At 38.2% G+C, this 22,867-nt stretch overlaps 1 protein-coding gene across 1 annotated transcript in view; it reads left to right on the top strand.

Moving 5' to 3' along the window:
- Window positions 1-11,658: 11,658 nt before the first annotated feature.
- Window positions 11,659-22,867, top strand: part of HSPA12A (heat shock protein family A (Hsp70) member 12A) — a 78,861-nt gene continuing 67,652 nt past the window's right edge. The window contains exon 1 of the mRNA XM_071812185.1: window positions 11,659-11,776. Coding sequence (XP_071668286.1) covers window positions 11,674-11,776 — 103 coding nt within the window. The 5' untranslated portion in view covers window positions 11,659-11,673. The remainder of the gene's footprint in view (window positions 11,777-22,867) is intronic.

The raw sequence follows: 22,867 nt of genomic DNA, 5'->3' as shown, positions 1-22,867 counted from the left end.
CTGAATCCTCTCTTCCAGAGCCTATTGTGGCTGTAGTGTGAGGCACCTGCAGAAAATGTGCCAAAACTAGGCAGGGAGCACAAGCTTTTCAATAAGCTGTCACCTCGCTCTCCTTTCACCCACCCCTCTAGTTCCCAGCGGGAGAGGAGAAGCCATACTGAAGAACTAGACTAGAAAATAGTCACGTGATGGGAAAAGGGGTCAGACACAGACACCTTACTGTTTCCAACTTTCTGAGCCTTATATGATTCAGCATTTTGGGCAATTCCTGAAAAGCAATTATTCTTTTTTCTAATACTGCCTTTAAGCTGATGACCTCTGAAACCCTGCATCATTGGGATAGGCAAGTCACCATCTGATTGGTGTCACCAAGTACATTTTTTAACATTTATGTCTTCCTATTTCTGCTCTAGAAAGAAAGATAGGAATTTTGTTTTCATTGTTTCATGCATAAACAAAATTAGCCAAAATTAGCTGCTTGCTTGCTCTCACAGGTGAATCAAAAGATCAAGCCAGGCTTCCTGCATGGATTTCTAGACTTGGTATTGTGCTTTAAAAATCTATATTTGGGACTCCATTTGTTTTACTGTTTCTAGAGTGTCCTTGAATGCTACACATACTTGTTTAAAAAGAGAATGAAAACACTTCTATATATACACACAGGGAGTAAGGACTTACAGGACATAATCTATAGATCCCAAAGCATTAAAAAGGAGAGGGTTTTACTCATGCTTTGAACAGACAACACAATCCTTGTGTGTGTATGCATATCCTCGCGTACCATGTAAGTGTGTAACATTATTTTGTTTCCTCTGCATGTAGAAATCTTGTTATTGTTTATGCATATTTTTATTAGCGCAGAAGGCCTGGAGTTCCAATCAGACCTTTTTGTACTAGGCATAGCACAAACACAAGATAGAATTTTTCTGAAGAGACACTGAACAGGTTAACAGTAGTTGCATCTGCAGTGTGGGATAGAGATATGTCCTGGGCTAGCTTTATTCTGGCTTTTTGGATACAAACTTTGCTGCATCTCAGCCACAGAACAGGAGATTTGTGAGGCATCTGATGTAGTCTGAAGGTATGGTCTCCTGGCTTTCCCTGTCAGGTGATATACAGTGCTTCTCTCTTCATATTCAGGTCAGGCTTGAGTGGGAAGGTTGTCTTATCCCTGTTTGTTCAGTTTGTTAAATAAGATGCATAGTCAAATTGTTGGTGTTGGTGTGGTGTTGTGTTTTTCTGTTTGCTTGTTCGTTTGTTTGCTTTTGTTTTTTCCCTGATATGGCATTTATGTGGCTTTGAAGCAGTCAGGGTAGAACCTCTGGGTATGCCAAGGTATAAGAAGATGACAATACTTTTATTTCCATTTCTAGCACATGGATCTGAAAAAAAAATGATAACCTTCCATTGGCTGCAGAGCAAATCTGATGATTTGTGATTTTAACTGACATCTTTAGCATCTTTATCCCAAATACCTTATGCAGAAGATCTATTTTAATATCTTATTACTTTTGTACTTTATTTTAGAAAGCATAAGTGATAGTCTGTGCAGCTACAACGTAATGGAATAATTCTCTAACAAATGAAAAAATCTTTTTTTCCTGGTGGGACATAGGTGTTTCTAGTAACATAATGCTGTTTCAGATTGAGGGTTACTTCAAACCCTAATGTAATAAACCCTAACGTAACTATCTGGCCTAAGGAAACAGTCCGAGTTCTATACTTTGTACCTTCCGTTGGAGGAAGAAGGAGTTAATGTGTTCAAAGGAAATAAAAGGAACATGGATTGGGGCATGTTCATGTGAAGAAGACGTAAAATACATGAGGGCTGGACACCCAAGTCCCGTATGGTTCTGTATTAAAAAGTGTGTTTGTAATTATTTAATTGTCGTGTATCTCTTATCTCCAAAAAAACTGTGCCAGGATTTTAGTAAAGTATTGATATATTGCAGCAACTCTTCAGTTAAAGAACCTGCCAAAAAAATTCAGTACTAATAAACTGTCTCAAGGCTGCATGCTATTCTATATGAATAAATAACTTTCCACAGGTAAATTACTGTCAGTGGAGACTTAATTAAGGTAGGTCATTAATATGCTTGAATGGTATTTTTTATAATCTTCTGTCAAAGGTAATGTGCAGTGATTAAAGAAATATATTCTTAGACACTCAGCCTTTCACATTGCTGTAGCATTTGATAGCTCTGGCAAAGGGTTGCAGGCTTACTGGATTAGGTACCTATTCTTGGATGTAACAGAAAAGGACAAAAATAGAATGAATACAGTTAGAACAATCAGATGAATATGTGATTGTGTCTCTCTCTGTTCCAGTGCGGGCTATGCATACTTTCCCTTTTAGATGTCCCCTTAGGCATGTTGCAGGTAAGATTGCATTTAGTTGTTTGTTCACTCGCCAACACGCTCCCCAAAAGGCAAGAGTTTGTGTCTGATTGTTTAAGACCATGCTTCTGCTTTGAACATGTCTCGTTCCCTTGGAAAAACATTCTCTACATCCCCATCCCCCTTTAGAGAAAACAAGTGAACTATTCATGCAAAAAAGTGTGTGTGTGGTTGGGAGAGTGGGGGGGCGTGCAATGCCACCGACAAACCCTATTGAAATGCATTGGCTGTTCATTTACATTCACACTTTTTTTAATAAAAATGTTAACTAATGATGTTAAATGCTTTGCCAAAGGTCCTGGCGGGTCAGTCGCCGAAGTGCCATTTCTGCCTAATTAGGGCTCTTGTGGCAGCCCAGGGGCCTCCTGATGCAGTGGGTGACAAGCTGGGAGCTGACAGCTTCAATCGGCTCCAACAGGAAGGTTGGGCTGGTCATGTTTTCTAACTCAGCCAGGTGTTAGCTGAATGTAGGGGGGGTCTTGGCCAGACCTGAGCATTCGTTTGATCTTCCTTTCTTTCACTTGCTCTATTTTGAGCTCTTCCCTTTGCCTGTCCCGTCTTGTGTCAAGGTCAAGAATGAGCTTGACTAAATCAGCAATTTCATTTATATCTGGGAGATCATTAGCAGTCCTTCTCCCTCCCCTCCCCAAATAAACCTTAGGCACTGGTGCAGAAACAGCACTGGTTCCAGAAGCCAGGCACTGGGCAGTCCAGATATTAAAAGGAGAAGGAATAAATGCAGATTCTTCCATAAATAAAATATTTTCTACTTCTCTGTTGCAAACCTGCTCCTTATTATTAAGGTATCTCCATCACAACACCCTGAGTAACCCTTAAAAAATGAAATGCTTCCATGATCGCAAATGAAAGCCTAGAATATGTTTAAAGCTTTATTTAATTACCACTGTCCTAAAACTATTATATTAAAACCAACAAGAAAAACAGAATAAATAAAGCTTTATTTTGACCTCACCTGTTTCTTAGTAGTACACTGACCATATTCATATGGGACCACATGCTTTTGATAGTTGGCCAGTTTTAGGTGTCTGGACAGCTGACAATTGTGAAATTGGATCATCAACATATTGAGGAACTGGCGTTTTTAAATGGATATCTTCCCTTGGTTAATCAATAGCACTTTGTGCTCAGCCGAATTATGCTAGGTTATGTTAACGGAGAAAATAGACCTTGAAACATAAACACATCATTGTATAACTAATTCAGGATTTCAAAATGCTTTACCAAGAAATGGCACAAAGCAGTAGACTGATCAAGGTAGAAATAATTTACTAAATTGTCTAGATTTCTTTAAGATGAATCAAATTTTCACAAGATGTTCTGGTTTTCAGATCTTACAACTAGATTTCAGACTTCTCAGTTTAAAGTGATGAATTTAACTGTTCCTTATTTACGTAAAAGTCAATCCTGTGCAGGAATTGCTTTGGCTTCTGTGGAATGAAACTGCTTCTGAAATAAAAGTTAGCTGTTCAATAATGGACAACTAGTTAATAATGCTCAATAATACAATAATATTAAGGACAGGAAACAAGAAAGGAAATTATATCACTTGATAGCTGTAGTCATAATGATAGGATTGTGTGAGTTTTTTTTGTGTTTATTTGTTTGTTTTGTTTTTTGTGGGCTTTTTGTTGTTGTTTTGGTGGTTTTGGTTGTTTACCTTTTTTTTTTTTTAACAGGAAAACTAGAAAAGGAAACAGTCACATCCTTTCTTATTAATGTTAAACACTTTTCTTTGCACTTATCTCTGATTCGGAAGACAACTCAGCTCTGGAGAAAACAAATGCTCTTCTTTTATATTCAGCAATATTGTAGCTGTGAAACAGTAGAAAATGAGAACTGACAGCTGAGAAGCAGTTATATGTTATGAGCGAAAGAACAATTGAAGAATAATTCCATTACAATATTTTAATAAAAATTAATTTTCTGTGAGGACAATTATTACAGCAGCAAAACATTCCAAATAGGGAGACCTAAAAGTGGTCTTACATAGTTTATTAAGACAATATTCTTATCTTTCAAAAGAGATTAATATTGAAATACGAAGGTAATGGTGGGACATGCATTTCTTTCAGGAGAAAAATGAACTAGAAAATATAATGAATAACATGAATCCATCTCTTGCCTGCTCTGCTTTCTGGCTCTGTAGTGTACATCCGATGGTCATTATATTGTCATAAAAAGACCTTGGCATGCAGGACCGTTGCTGGCTAGGTGGTAATTTCCAGAGGAGTTGTTTTTTCTTTTGAGGTGATTTTTTTTTTTTAAGTAGTTTTCCTTGTATTATGAATGTAGAGCTATTTTATTGCTACTTGGAGTCAAAGAGCATGAAGCAGAATGCTTGCTGTTTCTGTATTTCTAATTTCTGCAGTCTAAAAGAATTTTAGCTGCCTTTTAGTAATGTTGGCTGGTTTTGGAAAGTTGTTGACAATGACAGTACACAGACTTTTTGCTAGATTGTTCCAATGGGAGTATTATGATTAGGCAAATGTGGACTGCTAATACCATAAATACCAATTACCAATCTGATTGATAGTATCAGATCATAATTTTCTGCATTCTGTCCTCTGTATGTAGTTTGACTTGGTGTCTATTGTCATAAAATATGCAGATTCTCAGCAAGTTCCAGAAATGCACATATGTCTGAAAGAGCAGGTGGCTAGTTTCTGTTGCACGCTGAAAAATTTTATTTGATCTTCATGTTGTAACACACAAATTAACTATTGAAAAAATGTACGCCTCAAAGATACGTTTTAAACATCTTAAACTGCAGTTCCTGGAAAGGTGGAGCTGCGATGAGGAGTTATTCAAATTATGAAAAAAGTAATAAAATGCAGAAGATCATGAAGGTAATTTTTAAAGATAGCTACTGAAATCAGTCTTGGTTTCCCTGTTTTATTGTATCCACCTATTGCAGCACATCAAATAGCCTAAAATGTATAATTCATGAATCTTAAGAAGGATGTTTGGGGAGAAGCAGCCGTTCTACTAGCACATTTCCTCTGCTCTGTGCTGTTCTGGGAATATGCCCAGAAACTCATGCTGCTGTAGCCTAGTCCACACTGTGTAGGGTTATATTAACCTGCAATATACATCAATCCAAGCATCCTGCCTTGTCATTTTAAGCAAAGTGAACTGAACCAAGGACAGAGAATCAAGTTTTGCTCTGAATTTCCTCTCCATTTCTAAGACTCAGAAATGTTTCTTCACCAGCTTACTCCTTAAGCATAAAATGCAAGCTGAATATTCCTGTTGCAAAAGTTTAGTTGCTTCCTTTCTTTGTGACTGGCTAATTGATGTGCATGTTGTTCTGAGAAGTTATTTTGTTATTTCTTATTGTTTTAATTTTTCCAGCATTTTTTTTCCTTTTTTTTTCCTTTCTTTTTTATGGAAGAAGTGTAAACCCTTTTATTGAAGTGTTTTGTATATAAATCTGCAAGAAAGTTATGATTGATTTACTCAGTCTGGCCAGCAACTTGAAGAAAAGCCATGCACAAATAGGAAGAATTCTGCTCTTCGGCAAAAAGCCTCACTGCTCAGAGCAATTGCTCTTGCTTCCACAAGGTAGATCTCAGTGTTGCTCAGCACTGGAACTTATTTTAGACTATAGCTGTCTGTTAGGAGTAGTCATGACCTTGGAGATACAGTCTGTTTTAGCAGTCCTTCCTGCTCTTACCGACTTGTGCATTACAGGAGCGTAGTGCCAGTCACCTTCTTAATAGAGTCTTTTTAATTCTTTTGCAGTTTAGGACAGGAACAAACTGTGAGGCCTGATCAATGACCCATGAATCCAGTGAAGATTCACCCACTGACCTGCAGTTAGCAACAATTCAAGCCTTTAATGATTCTGTATTTTTCCACTCTTTTCTTGTTTTCAATCTTTTATTTCTATCTCTGTATCAGATCTGTAGAATCCATCTGTTAAAGCTAAATACAGTGGCATGAGGTCTGAAAAGGTCAGGAGCAGAACAGATTTCTTTCCTCCAGATGGAAGCTTTAAAACAACAGGGAATAATTACATATAAATGCGAGAATGCTCAGGTAACTGATCGGATTTTATCTGCCTGATCCTTGCATGATGCGAATAGAAGATCGACCTGTCCCTGAACTCTCTTGGCAGCTTCACGGAATGACTTAAATGAGATCAGCTAAAATGATTATACTAGATGGGTTTTAATGATCAGTCAAACCAATTTATCAGCTTGTTTCTCATTGGTATTTTCATTCTACCATGATACACAGGCTGACTTTACAGACTGGCTGTATCTTGTTGACAAAACAGTTAAAAATTTTAGAGGTACATCTTTTGAGTTTAATTGATAAGTTCCTTCATAAAATACCTGTGTGTGTGACATGCATGTTGTGATGCATCAGCAGTAGGCAATCATTGAGTTAAGCTGCTGGAATTCTTGACTTCTTAAAAATGATTTTTTGGCAACATTAGGTTAGAATGTTAGAACACTGACAAACAGGCTGATGCCTTCCAAGCTCATAAAAACATCCATTGTAGGAAAGACAGAATTAAATATGGAAAATCTATGATAAAATTGGTCTAAATATTCCCACCCTGATCTTGAGTATCTGGAAAGATGAGAATGAAAAACCCAGAGTACTTTATTGTGTTCATTTAAACTTTGAGGGGTCTGTTGAGGAAAGAGGATATTCCAGCTGAACATAATAGAGTAAATTCCAGAATGATTAGAGACTGTGATGTCTAATTAATTAGCTCTTGTGGTAGTTAATTAAGTGGTCAAGAGTAGTATATGAGGCAATAAAGTCTGCTTTTAGTATTTACCAGAGCCAGCCTTTATTTATAGGGTACTGATAGTGATGTAATTCTCTTATATTGTAAAATGTACACAGAAACATGTTCATTAATACAGTTCAAGATTTGTAACATTTTTAAACATCAGAATAATGGTTAAGCCCACGGAAAAATCTTGTAGTTGGGCAAAATCACTGTCTATAGACCTATGTTCTGAACTACTCTCACAGAAATATATGCTTGGGATTTAAAATTCCACTTCCCATCAGTAAAATGAGCAGGACTTAGCCAAGAGGCAGAAAATCTTCTATCTCATAAGGAAAAAAGATGGGAATTTTCTGCTATTTTTAGTAGCTTTCATGTTATATATAAGAATAATAATTCTAAAAACTCAACAGGCTTATCTCTAGGATTGCTTCTTACATTTCTTAATCTAAAATTCTGTTTAGTTTAGTTTAGTTTTTTGTTGTTGTTGTTGTTTTGGGTTTTTTGTGTGTTTTTTTTTTTTTTTTAGTGAGTCCGTAATGTTTAAAGGTGCAAAGGCAGTTAGATCTGTTAATAGAAACTGACATAGCATCTCCAGGACTTCTTTTAAGATTGCTTGGGATATCACTGTAAAATCCTTGACATAAGTTTTAAATTTCTTGCATGTATTCAGGAAGATGAAGATACTGAATGTTACCAATAGCAATTTAGATGTCACTGTTGATTAAGTATCTTTCAGTTTTTATTCTTGTGGGATGATAGCATGAAGATTGTATAACTTCCTGTGAGTGCCATCTTATTTGACAGTAGGATTGGGCACAGGTAAACAGTCCTGGCATCTAATTTCAGTCTCCTTATAAATAAATGGAAAGAGGGAGATTCTGACTTAGGTGTGCTTCATCCTTCAACACTGTGAAGAACAGCCAGATCAGATACCTAAGGCCCCCTCATCTCTCCAGAAGAGTCTCATGCTGGAGAACAACAGATTTCACCAGTGTTTAGTGTCTTCATGTTTGAACCTGTGTGAAGCGTGCAGCCATCATGTTGTTAGGACCCAATCGGGAGTGGGCTGAGTACACATGCTTTGCCAGCCCATTTGCTATAATGCTGGCTTGCTTAATTGGGTTGCACGTCAGATGGCACACTTGGGTCCTTCAGGGACAGAAGGCAGAGGTCTACAGGGAGAAAAACCAGGAAGAAATGAAGTGGGTGGAAAGAGCAAATCAGGTGTCCGTCACCCTACAATGACTTGTATGGAATGGGTAAGTGCTAACAGGTGATACCAATCCTGTACATTTTCTGTATGAAGACTTTCCCAAATATGTGTGTTTTTTCCATTTCTGTATCCAATACAGAAACTGCACAATGTTCCCTTTTCACTTATCTTTTTATTGAGATCTTCTGCAGCTTGTGGTAATACATTTCTTTCTTCTTTTTCTATTATTCACAGTTAAAGACTTGTACTGTATCTCCAAACCTTTCTGATAGATTCCATAGAAAAGAAAATGATTCAGGGGGAAATCTTTGAATGCTTTTTTTTTTTTTTTTAAATATTAGGACTAAAGCCACCTTAAAACTCCCTGCAGTTTTAATGAGAGTGCCTGTTAAATTTTCCGAGTATAGAAGAATAATTTGCTAAACAAAATCCCTGCAATTGTACCTTGGTTGCCTATCTTTTTTTTTTTCTTTTAAACTTCAAAATAAATGAAAAATTGATCTGTATGGTCACTGAAACATTAAATTGTCTTATCTGTCACTTGTTCAACATTGGCTTCTTAAAAGGGAAAACAACAATCACAATCAGCAGTTTCTCAGTGCCTAGAAGAAAATAGAAGCTATAAATGGACAGATGAATTATGTGCTTCCAGTGGTTTTCAAGGGAAGCATTTACTGAGGGAGAAAATTGTTTTAATCTTATAACAACTAAGGAGTGTAGAGTTTGTAAAAACATGGAACACCTACACATAAACTTAATTTTTGTTGCATAGGAACATATACAAAGTAGTTTTCAACGAAAATGGTTGGGGAAACAAGCTCTTTCATTGTTTGGTATGCTATTTTATATCTTTAACAAATCTCTGTGAAGCACTCAGGGAAACCTAAACACAGTGGGTTAGTTGAGTGTTCAGCCCTTACAGTATTCAAACAAAATAGGAGTGAATCTTCTTTTAAAATGGAAATAAGTATAAATTTGAGTCATGCGGTGTGTATCTTTCCTTATTTTATAGAGTAGAGGAAAAGAATAGGAGGAAGCCAGAATCAAACCCAAACAAAGAACAGCCTCCACATTCTTGTTTTTCATTTCCTTGTCTTCTTTCTATTTCTAGATTTTGCTGAGGATCCACTGGAGGAAAATACATGGTTGCAAACCTGCCAGTAGGAGGCATGGATATCCTCTTTCTTTGATTAATTAATCCTGGTGATTAGAGCACCCTCTGCCTCATTTTTTTTCTCTTGTCGAACTGTTTTACATTCAATAGCAGAATGAAACCAAATAGATTTTGGGGAGCAAAAAAATCAGAAAGCTTTCGAGAATTAAATTTTTCATTCTCTCTTGGAGAAACTAAGTACATAAAATACAGGACATCCAAAATAAAATAAACTATCGGTTAATAAAGACAAATGTAGTATTTGAATCCTTTGTTATGAAAGGAAGGTAATAAGAATCATAATCTGATCCTTAAACTTAAACTGTTTTTTGACTGCAAATCTAGAAGTTAACTTTTTAATCACCATTGTGATAATGTAGTGCCCAGTGTAGTAATGAGATTTTCTTATGGCTGCCCTCTGTGCTGGTGGGGAAGAACTGATTAATCTACTAGAAATACTGGCAGGAGAGTGGAGGAAGAAGAGAGAAGATTTTGGCACAAGATGACTTATCTGCCAAACATTTCCAATAACGTTTTCCCTTCTAAGTGGAAGCATGTGGATGCATTACTCAAAGGTGGACTGGAAATGCAGATTCCATTCCTTCTTCCCCAGATGTTAAAGTAGGTGCATAAGACCAACTATTGATAGAGCTGTGAGGAAAACCAAAGAAAGGAGAAGTGAACTGGTGGGAATGTTTTTAGAAGAGGAGTTTTGTTTCAGAGAAGTCGTAAAGGTTTCCTAAGCCCTTCTTGAATGCAAGATGCAACTTTACAGACAGCCAAATGCCAAGCTGGTTCCCATCTGTTTTGTTTTGGTGAAGTCACATTGTGAGAGGTGCCTGAGACTCCACTCATGCAATCACTTTGAAGACCAAGTTCCGTTCCTTAACCTTAGTGAAATAACTGTAGCAAAAGCTGCTGGTAGCTGGTGGTAGCACATGTGAAAGTATTTGCACTGTTCCAGAGGCAGTGAGTGGAATATTACGGGCAAAATGTGAATAAAATCAAAGAGTTATGGGAACAGGAAAGCTCAAGTTCTCCAGTGAAAACTGATAACTAGAGATTCAGACATCATGTGGAATTTTGACAGTTGTTATTATTCCTGAATGCCTGGGTTCATTTGACCATAGGAAAAACGAAAGGGTAAAAAACATCTGTAGGGGATAATTTTTATTTCACTTTGATCAGAAGTAGCAGTCAACAGCAGTAGTTGAAAATGCTGTAACTAGAGAGGAAACCACTTTTTGAAAGCAGATACATGTTCTGTTTTGCAGAACAGTATTGCCTATAGACTGCTGTAGAAGCTTAAGCGTGAACTTAATTAATTACCTCTCTGAATACTCCTACAGTTTTTTTCACATGCTGTGTGTTTTGGGCAGTTATTGATATCTACCTGTCATTGAAATTTACTTTGACTTGTTAAAATATTTTACTCTTTTCATTTTCATCTCTTTTCTATGACACATTGGCAGTGCTTACTACCTTATATGATGGATAGGAAAACTTCTACATTCCATTTAAAAGGTTTTAGCATGAATGAGTACTTTAAGTTTCAAACAGAATGTCTGTTTGGAATTTATCCACTGTGACATACAAAATAACATTATTATTTAAATTGTATTTGATTACTTGAGATAGGGTGGACTGCATACGTTTCATATGGGTTTTTTTTGTTTGCACCTCTAGATGTAATGAAATTACAAAAAAAAAAAAAAAGGCACAAAGATTTTCCAGCCTGGCAGATGTTTAGGGTTCAGTACCTAAAGAATAAATGCGATTGTGCATTACTACTAGAGAGCCAAGAAATGTAATAGGAATGGCCAGTCTTTAAGATCAGAAGTCTTCCTTTACATGTAAGGACTATGGTCTTCATGTGTAGTAGAAGATTTAAAGCCTTAAAGAACAGGTGTCTGTGTTCCAACAAATATGGTACTCTAAAAAAATTGTGGTTGTCAGTGAGATTCTGCCAAAGGGAGTTCTGTCAAATAAACCATAAGATCCTGACTATTGTAAAGGCAGAGCCATCTTATTTTTTCCTCAGCCTTGTTTTACTGTGTTTTGGGAGTATATTTGTGAGGACAATTGTTAAAATATGCTAATTTATTATGCCTCTGTTTTTGCAGTGCTATTCCTGGTTCTATGGAAATCCCACAGAGGATCATGTGCATCGGTGGAAGCCTGCTGCGTCTGTCGGTATGGAATAAATGGTACACAGGACCACGTGGAAGCTCTCTGCACAGAGGTATTTCTCAGTTATTGGTCTTCCTTGACACAGTTCTAAAGGTGTTGAAAAATAAGGCCAGAGAAGAATGTTAAGAATGTTAAGAATGGTTGTTAACGTGCCTGTCAGTGAAATGCAGTGGGAAGGTTGATGATGAGGATGGGAATTAAACTTGTGAAAGAATCTAGAAAGTCAGAGTTTATAAATAACTGCAGCCTTGAGGTTTTTAATGTCAGTCACTGAGAGCAGCTAAAATGTTTACAATGCTTTTTTGGGTGGATGACATTTAAAACCTGAGCAATGAAATAGCCACCTTTTTCATTTTAAGTAACTGCATACAAACATGTATTTATGAAATGTAATTTTTGATTGCCACAAAGAGAGACTCGTAAGTAGGCATAAATTAGTTCACAAGCGTTACCTTCACCATAAGTACTTCCTTGTTGCCTTTATATGCTGTAAATTGAGAAAAAAAAAATCAGAATTCGTATGGTTATTTCTACGTCTTCAAGACCTGACCAGTAATAGCATAACAGAAAAGATAAGGTCAACAAAAGGTTTCTTGAGGAAATATCAGCCAGGTGTCTGAGTTCTCATCATATCTCTTGCAGAAATTTAATGAGAAAGCTAAGTCTAGAAATACAGACCTCTTAAGTCTCTGCTCTTCAGACATGTGAGATTGCACATTTCTGTGCAAGGCTAGGTGATAAGTGTATGTCCAGTCATTAAAGAGCTGAATCCTGCAGCATACAGCCTTCAGAGGGGAGCAGGGCTCCTGTCGGCACTGGGGCCTGCTAAGCAGCACATTCTCCAGCTGCAATGCCAGTACTGTGACCTTTCTTTTGCTCCTTGACCCACACTGCAGCTGGTCAGATAATCACAGATCAGAGTGACCACCTGCATCTGATGTGTGAGATCCAAAACTGAGAGAGAAGCCATGGTACTGCCAAATAAAAATATGCAATCCTAGCAGTGACAGAGTGGGATACAAAAGAATGAGTCAGTGCATGAGACTTGACAGGTCTGCTTTGTAGCACAGCTGGGGATTCACCAGATCCCACAGCACAGAGAGTGGGAAGGGAAGTGCTCTGTGTGCTACCAATTCCCCCTCTTTGCAGAACAATCCTTAGAAGTCTGTTTCTGCGTGCATAACTTACCAGCCTAACTAATGAGATTTGCACTGCAAACGCCACAGCTAAATTTGTCTTACAGATAGTGTGGAAAGCACTTCAGCCTAAGAAAACATGATTGTTAGCCTCTTCCTCTTTTATTTAATAGAGAGCTCTTGCTAAGTGTTCAGGTTTTGAGTCAATGTTATCAAAGCTACATGTTTTGACAGGTTCTCTCCTGTGTGTGTGTATATGGAAAGGTTCTTCATGTACCTCCTAAGTTGAGAGATATAATTTGAACAGAGAAAATTATGGTTCATAAAGTGCTCTTGTTAGGTGACATGACTATGCTTAGTCCACTGCAGGACAGCCTACACAGAGAAATGCATATTTCCATACAAATTACAGTATACTGCAGCCAAGAGATCAATTAGAATGTCTGCAACCAAGAACTCTCAAGTGTCTCCATTCAGTCTGCCATTCAAATGAGATGAGAAATGCGTTCAATTGGTGTAAAGAATTTGAACTCTTTCAGGGAATGTGTAGAGACTGCTGGAAAGTGGCATTCCCTGCGGGGTGGGACTTGCAGATTCTGTGAGATCCAGCAGGGAATTTTAAGGGTTCTGTAACCTAACATTTTGTCTCCCATTGAGAGAAAAATTGCAGAACCTGCTGAATATTGTGGAAAAGATGAGGATTTTTCATTGGTCAAATATAAGTGACTGCGCTGGCTCTGTCATGTGTTACATTGGTCAACTTGATAATCTTAAATCTGTGCTATATTTCATTTGAAAGGAACTCAGAGCACTTTGCAAGCTACTTTTGCAAATACAGCACCAGAATCTCTGCTTGTTGAAATGCAGATCTGGTGCATTGATCGTGGAATGAAACGTCACAGGACTGAAACGTCATAACTGTTTAGCTGTGCACTGTAACAGTTCACTGATTAAGATGGGAAATTCAGGTTTAACAAACCTTGAAAATGTAGCAATATTTTCAGGGCAGCAGAGTGTGATATTGTTTACTCTTTCGATAACTGCCTCGAGAAATTAATTTGACCTGAAGTTGTCAAAAACTGTGTTTAGCCATTTGAAATGCCTGCCTTTCATCAAGATGTTCTAAGATCCCTCCCTTCGACTAGAGATGTAAAGTCCAATTCTAACTGAAGTCAATGAAAAAACTCCCATGGTCTTCAGTAATACGGCAGCAGAATGCAGTAGAGTATGTGAAAACTACAACAGCTTTTACTCAATAAAAACACTTACCAAATGCAGTCATTAAAATTTAATGTAATTTAAATGTAAAAAATACCTCTAATAGTTATTTCTCTGTAATATAGTTATATGGCAGTTAATAATACCATAAATAGTTTATACTTAAAATAGTGTGACTTTCATATACATTATAATTTTCTTTAAATATATATATTTTTTTTTTCATCACTGAGGAATTTGAAATATTTTTGCTTCATTTTAAGAAAACGTGTTTCTCCCAGCAGCTGGTGAAGCATTTTTTTCATGGCTAGCTTTTCCCCTTTAAAAATATTTTTTGACTGTAGAAAACATGCTAAACTTAATAGAAAGATTTCCTGTTATAAATGTACTGAATAGAAGAGAACTTCTATTCAGAGGCAGGATTTGCTTCATTTGTGATTTATTAAGGGTTTCCCCAAACACAGGATCAGTAAAGTAAGTCTAAGAAATTGTTGAGAAGGGGCAGAGTTCCCAGGTGTTATCCTTTGGAAGTTAGACGTCCAAATTCTCTGATAAGCTTTTTGTGTTGGTTGCCGTCCCCAAAGTTTCATAATATTTTAGAACGCCTCTTCTTGCTCATTTTGGTAACTATTTACAAAATAGCTGGGTTTAAAAATGACATGATTTCTTGAGGTCTGATTTTGAACAATCTTTTACATAAGGGATCTTGGAGCTATTTTCTGGTAGGAACTGGCTCAGGTTTAATATTAAATACAGATTTGCAGTGAGTTCAGCCTAAAACTCTTGGAAACAACGGCTGTTTAGCAGTTCAGACAAATGACTGGGGTCAAAATCTTCACCATTCACTCCAGACCTTTCATGCTACGAAAAGTTGTCAAAATCTTGTAAGAGCTGTGGGTTTGTTTTCTTGGAGAAGTCAAGGAAAAGAGTGAGTGAAAGACTGTGGGCGTCTGTCTCCCAGAGTTGAAGGTGTATAGTGAGCACCTAGATTTACCCAGGAGATGGTGTATGCAGGGTGTCTCAGCTCGGTGTGCTCACCTGTCTCCTGGTACATATAGGTGGTACGTGCACGGCTGATTTTACGCCGTTGTAAAGCAGTGCCTCAGTTCTCTGCTGTCCCCTCCCCACGGCTGCCCGGGCTCGGCTCCAGGAGACCGGGCCATTATACAAAGCCACAGGACGCCCTCCTCTGGATTGCTGTGTCCAGCTGCACGGACTGCATTCAAAAAGGGACACAGAAACACAGAATAAGGGAGAGGTGAAGGATGAGGGTCTTTGAAAGACTGCTTTATAAATCGTATTTTTTTGGACATAATAGAAAGTGATGTAAAACAGTACATATGGCATAACATATTGAATAACCTGTGAAATATTCCAGTGTATCTGTCCTCCCAGTATGACAGCTAAGGGCTACATGATGAAAAAGGATACTGAGTATATAAAGATAATGTAAACTGATATGTTGGTGTATCTATACATTTATGCATATAAATGAGTTTTACAAATTTATACATAGGTGTATATATAAGTGCAAGAAGGAAAGCAGATTTTATTTTTTACTAGATCAGGAAGATATGTATAAGTGCATTCCAGGACATAACGTAACTGCACTAATGATTTGGTCAGGAAGACCTTTTCCATAGACATGCAATGACAAATACCTGGTATGAGCTTTGAATGCTGTCTTCTCCAAACAAGTTGCTTATTTGAAAGTAACAACTGAGTGTGTCCCTTAGAGTTGCTACTGTAATGCTTGTGAATAAAAATAAAGACAAGCTTTTAAAACAAGCTATTGCTTGTTCACTGTGCAGTAACGGCTATGAGTCTATATCTCAGTTGAATTCCGAAAAAGATACCACACCAGTGGGATACAGAACACCGGGAGTGTTCCTCAGGGCTCAATTCTATGGCCAGTTCTGTTCAATACACTTATGAGTGATCTGGATGCAGGAGTGGAATGCACTATTAGCAAGTTTGCTGATGATACCAAACTGCTGACTCTTTTTGAGGGACAAGGTGCCTTGCAGAGGGAATCTAGATAGATTAGAGCACTGGGCAGTGATTAATTGCATGAAATTTAACAAGTCTGAATGCCAGATTCTGCATCAAGGATGGAGTAACGCTGGGCATAAGCATAAATTGAGAGAGGAGTGGCTGGAGAGCAGTCCTGCAGAAAAAGATCTGGGGGTGCTGGCTGACAGCAGGCACAATAGGAGCCCACGGTGTATCCTGACAGCCAAGAGGGCAATCTACATCCTGAGGTGCATCAAGCACAGCATAACTAACTGATCAAAGGAGGTGATTATCCTCCTGTATTCAGCATTGGTGTGGCCTCACCCGGAGTATTGTTTGCTGTTCTGGCCCCTGCAGTTTAAGAAGGATGTTTAGGTCCTTGAATGCATCCAGAGTAGCTGAAGACGTCAGCTTGTTTGGAGAGCAGGAGGCTGAGGGGTGAGCTCATGGCTCTCTACAGCTCTTTGAGGAAGGGAAGCAGAGATGGAGGTGCTGAGCTCTTCTGCCTGGGATCCAGCATCAGGACACATGGGAATGGTTCAAAGCTGTGCCAGGGCAGGTTTAGCTTGGACATGAGGAAGCATTTCTTTACCAAGATGGTGGTCAAATACTGGAACAGGCTTCCTGGAGAGGTGTTTGATGCTTCAAGCCTGTCAGGGTTTAAGAGACATTTGCACAATGCCCTTCATAACATGTTTTAACTTTTGGTCAGGCAATTGGACTAGATGATTGTAAGTCCCTTCCAGCTGAAATAATCTGTTCTCTTCCATTCTATTCTACCATCCTAGATAAAGTGCTACCTACTGCTCTTCACTTTCTTGGCCAGCATTGACTTCATAGCACTATGAAGCCAGATGGATTTTTTTTTTTTTTTTTAAAGCAGAGTTATCTATTAAAAACAAGATTCCAGGAAAGAAAAAGAAACAGTGAGTTTCTTCTGCCAACTGCTTATCATTGGATTAGCCAGGACCTTGTAGGAATGTTTCAAAGAGAGGAAATGACTGGCCCCCTGTGAATGTTTTGCTCACAGTAATCATGATGTGTTGTGGCTTTTTGTTTGTTTGTTTGCTTGCTTGTTTTTTCTGTAGTAGAGTAAGCAAGGCATTGTCTCACTGTTATGTATGTTGAAAGATCAACCAGCAAATGCAATAAGTGTTTTATTTCACTCCTTTCCCCTAAAGTTAAGATTCTGAAGAGCTTACCTTTTCTCTGAGTAAAGCAACAGAAGGTTGTGAGATGCTTTCAGTGGGTGAGCCCACTGGGATCCATAGCTGAATACTTAGGGGTGGGACAGCAATGTATTGTTAGAAGATATAGGATTGAGGGAATGACTAGAAAGCCATTTGCTCGTCCTCAAGTCTAAAAAGCAAGTGAACATGAAATTGATGAAGTTATATCCATAAACACACATATATAATAATATAGTTATTCCAAGAACTCACTCCTGTTGGATTAACTAAAGACAATGGAAGGGTGTCAGTGGTCTGCACTAGATACAGTCCACTATTCAAATAATGCAAACAAAATATGATTTGAGTGGAACATTTTTTAACTCTTACAATTTGAAGGGTGAAATCACATGATTTGTTTCTTTTTTTAAAACTTTCAATAAATACCCTGAAATCATAAAGTTGGTACATTATTAGCGTAATAAAAATTAAAGCTATGAAAGATCTGTGAAAATATCCTGATATTGCATTAGTATCTTAATAACTGTTGTCGTCGCTATACTAAGCCACACGATGGCAGTGTACTGTTGAATAAAGACGAGGAAGCTGCTAAACGGGTCTGAAAACCAACTTCACGGATTATACTTTTACCTAGTGTTACAGGAACTTTCGTCTTCTGGGGTCATGAAATCCTAGTTTTAACACAAGAATGGTTTTCCCAAGGGTCTGGTTTAATATATATACAAAGAAACTCATTGGGAAACAACACAAGCTCCTTTCCAAAACCCTAGAGCATGAGAGTTCAGTTGGAGTTAAAGCTTCTTCTCAATTCCAGACACCATGACCTTGTGAACAGTAGATCATCTTTGGGTTCCAAATATAATTCCATGTCCCCGCTCCTACTAGAAGCAAATATTAAAATAATCGTTGTATTTAGTGAAAATTGGATTAGCCTTATAATCAGGGACAACAAAGAAAGATGACAATTTTAATGTGTTTTGTAAGAAGCACCACAGAATGGCCTTTGAAAGGTCACTTGGAAAAGTCTGGCTTGATGCATGTGACTCTTTCAAAAGTTGGACACTTTGGATTTGTCAGTGGCTGGTGCCTCTCTTGAGGTGGAGGAAGAGGCAGCAATTAACTTACTGACAGATAAGAAGGAGAAATGGAGTGTCTGAGCGCTTGGAGTCTGATCTTTCCTCAGTGTCAATTAGTGATAACTACTAAACTGAGTGTTTCTTGGAAGCTAAGTTTTTGTACCTGACCTTTTGCCTAGGTCATTAACTGCCAAGTCAAGCACCCTCTGCATTAGCCCTGGATGTTCCTGTAAAGCAAAAGAAGTGTGCATGTGGGAGAATGATACTGCAAAATTGCTCTGTCCCATTGATTTATTTATTCTAAAGTATTCCTATCCATAATCCACACCATAGTTTTAAAACAATTTCAAAACAAAGTAAGCAAAAAATGGAACAAGGTTTTAAATGGGAGACAGTCCATCCTTCCCAGCCTACATTTGTTGAAATTTAACTTTCTTCCAGTGTGTAAAGAAGGAGTGTCATGGTGTGGTCTGATAGTCAGTTGAGTTCTGGTAGATCAAGGGCAAAACAAACTCCAGAATTAGGACTCCTTCCCTTCCCCCTTCTGAATGGAGAGCTGTTAACTTAGTGCCTGCTCAGTCTTGGCTGTCACACAGCTAAGTGAGAGGGGCTATTCCTAAGGAAACCAAACTGATCATTTTGGCTGAGATTTCCAAAGGTGGGTAAAATGTTTGAGCTTTATACCCTGTTGGGTTTTGGAGCTTTGCTTTCTTTAGGAGCCATAGAAAAAAACCAGTTTTGTGGTTTTACAAACAATTCTGTAAACACAGATGGTAATCGCAGTTGCAGTCAATATTAGGTGTATGTGGAATATCTTACAGTGAACACTGACTGCTGATTTTCAGATCAGTTGTGCAGTTCATAAAGTTGGTGACCTGCTTGGGCCATGCCTTTTCCTGATAGAGTCTTAGGGACAGGCTGCAGACTGGGTGAATAGTTGACAACAGCAGCTCACTTCTATCTGCTATTATTTCCTAGGTGATATCCCACTGTTTGATAAGGTGCATGACAGGTAAGCTCAAGGTCTTCCAGAAAAAATGGTTTCAGGAGAAAGCTACCACACTGGAACAATTCAGAGATATGCATGTTTAACTTAGCTTTGTTTCTGAGATGTAATTTTAAAATTCTGTTCCTCTGTGCTTCTTAAACTTTTGCTTATTTCTTGATAGCTGCTGAATGGTGTATTCACCAGTGTCAGCAAGCGTTTTGGTTGAGATTGCTTTAAAATTTAGTGGTGTTAACAGGATATTCAAGTTATTCTTTCTAAAGCTACTTTGCATTTCTTTTCCTTGTGTGATGTTGGGAAGTTGTTGCTAATCTAAAATGCAATCTTTCTGCAATACTAGTGTCTGATTTTAGATATGCATCATATTTCATGGTGCTATTCATCCAAAATACTGTCTTGTGTTTCTGTAACACTGGGAATAGAACAATGAACTTGCTTCAGATTTTCACTATTGTAACTGTAAGCAGAACTTGATAGATTTCCTCTGCAAAGTTAAGCTTGCATATTAACTTGGCTGAAGAAAAAGGTCACATCAAAGGGCACAAATTAATCAGCTGGGACAGCGTTATGCAGTAAGCATTGGTTGTGTGTTTCTGGAGCTCCTGTCATGACATTTTTTTAATACATTGTATGTCATGCATGGGGATCCTAAAAAAAACCGGTACGGTGCAAATAACACTGAAAAGGTATGAACATTTCATCTGTGATTGAGTGCTTACGGGTTTTGTAGAGAGCACTGAATTAAGCCTCCAGGCAACTTGATTTAGGCCTAAGAAGAAAAGATAAGCTAAGGATAAAAATCTATTGTAAAATTCAAGCTTTGGAATACACAAGGTTTGGTCTGATCTTTTGTTGTTCTTTTGAAATGTCAGGACACATTCACAGTTTTATGTTCTCTCAGATTGGTTCAGCTTTTATTTTAGAGTTTTGTTGATTGTTCTTGTACTTGGCTTCTGTGTGTGGCTTTGTTTCTAAGATTTTTCCAGTTCATTGCCAACATGTTGGCAATTGTGGTTTTGATTCCTGATTGGATCTATGGTATGTGTTTGTGTTTGGGCCTGAAGGGGCAAATCAAAGTGATATTTACCCAAATATGGTACTGAGTTCAGGCTTGTCTGTCAATTCCAAGCCTGGGTATGGTTGTTTTGTAAGGAACTGATTTCCATTTTGTTCTTGCCTGAGTGTGTTTAACTTCCATTTGCTTTAAAGAGGGTCATGCAAGGTTGTTGAAGGACAGAACAAGCACTGCACAAACAAAACAGATAATGAGACTGGAGTTCCTGAAGATGATATTGTGCCATTCTGAAGATGTCCTTGGCTGTTCCAGAAAGCTTTAGATAGCAACAACCACCAGGAATGCTTTTATCATCTGTGTTTGCCTAAGAGTCTGCAACCTTTCCTTTCAGATGCCAGCCTTACACAGTTTTCTGTGCCTCCATCACCTCTTGAGTAGATTAGTGTAGTACGTGGTATCTTGAGTAATACCCTGCAATTGCTGGAAACTTTGGCTGCTGTGAAAAGTGGTTGCTGCCTTACTTAAAGAGAATGATTGAAGTGTTCGAAGTCCTGAACACTTTGAATCTAGCGTGATTTTGAAATCAGCTGTCTGGATGACTTCTAACTGCAGAAGTTGATATAATGGCAAGAGTACAGGCTTATAGACTCACCTTTCCTCCCTTCCCTATTTTGGACGTTGAGGGAGTTGGATACAAGGAGTTAGGGAAGCTTGACCCAATGGACATGTGTTTAACTTACATCTTTTGCACCTTTTGAGCTTTTGATTAGAGTGTAATATTTTTCTGTTCGCAGAAATTTTTCTGTTCCTGCAGAAATTATTTATTTCAGTAGGAAGGAGGGAGGAACCTCTACTGGGGAAACAAAATTCTAGAAAGAATTTAATCTGGGCCTTTTTGCCAGTGGCTTGTAGACTTGTAGGTTTGTGGGAGCGGTGTGCCTGCTGGATTGTGGGGATGACTGTCAGGCAAACAACTATCAGCTTGTGGTCAACCTTTTTGTCTTGTACTGCAAAAGTACACGGTTTAGGACCCCCTTGGTTACTTTTAAATGTAAATCCACATTGGGCTTCAGCTTTGTATCATAAGTCTGTTTAATTTAGGCATATGAATTAAATCTGGCATCTATGCAGTACCATGGTGTATTTTCAAATTATATTATGCTGCAGAACTGAGCAGTGGAGACAGCCTGGCTAGCAGTTTACCTGAAACCAAAGACACTAGGCAAATATGCATCCCTCAGTGGGTTCATACTGTTATATCTGTCTTTCAAAATTCAAGGTGGGTGTCTCATATGGCCACTGACAAACTTTTTAGAATTCTCAATAGATTTTGTATATTAGAGAGATTTGAAATCTCTTTCTTAAATATTTTTAATGTTTAATGCTTTCCAGGCTTATCTTTTTGCTCTTCTGTGACAAATGATATCACTCACATTACATTATTTAAAAGACCCCTTGCTGTGATAAAAATAAATCCAAGTGGCTCAGGCCTAGACTTTTCAAGGTATTTGAACACTTCCGTGCTTGGCCTTGCCTGCCTCCAATGAGCCTTGTAGCTAAATGCAGTTATCAGCTCCAGGATTGCTCCAAGCAGTTTACAGGGAAGAGCTGGGGAACCCAGAGCAGCCCCACAGATGTCAGCTGTGTGGAGAGAAAAGACAGGAACATTGAGAACCGTGATGGGACTAAGATGGTCTTTGAGCAAGCAGGCTCTTCCTCTGGAATTCCTAAACATGAAATTTCTTCTGGAGTTAGAGGTATGGCTAAGTCATCACCATGAGTGTGTGAACAAGAGACCTGAAGAAGGTGGTAGATATGCCTGCAGAATGCTGATACCTCCTGCGTATGGTTTGGAAAGATCCTGAATCTTCATTTCTTATTGAAAGAAAATGTTAAAGTCTCCTTGTTAGAGCACCAGAACACCTGTTTGTTTGAAAGGAGGGAAAAGCTAGCACCTCTCTCTTCCACCACATATGTCTGGATAGCCAGTCAGGCTTAGGCATGCTCAAACCCTCTGAAAGGATCAGAAAGCGCTAGCAGTGAAAACACAGAAAGTCATACTTTAAAAATCCCACTTCAGATTCTGAGGCAGCTTATTAGCTGTGAAAGAATATCAGCATCTGCCAGTTAGCAGTAACACAAGTACACACAGGCTTAGAAATATGCTTTAGTAGGACTTGGAGAAAGCAGTGGTCCCTAACTGGTGAACAAGGGCCTAGAAAGAGACCAGTCCATAACTCTTGTCTAGTGCCCCTGCTCAGATGTACAGGTTCAGAAACGCCAGCCAAATACAGAGGCATTACAAACAGAAGAGGCTATAAGAAGGAGATTTAGCAGTGAATGGAAAGGAGTTCTGATTATAATTACTCATATAAATTGTACTTTTGTCTAGAAACTGTACCACATTGAGAGGAAATTCTGGTATGTATCCATGTAGAACTTGTTCATACATAACATGCAAGAAGATTTCACATGTAAGTACAACTACT

The sequence above is a fragment of the Patagioenas fasciata genome, chromosome 8 (assembly GCF_037038585.1).
Source record: "Patagioenas fasciata isolate bPatFas1 chromosome 8, bPatFas1.hap1, whole genome shotgun sequence".
NCBI classification, from domain to species: domain Eukaryota; kingdom Metazoa; phylum Chordata; class Aves; order Columbiformes; family Columbidae; genus Patagioenas; species Patagioenas fasciata.
The sequence above is the reverse complement of the archived record's forward strand: the minus strand, read 5'-3'. Positions and strand labels throughout refer to the sequence as shown.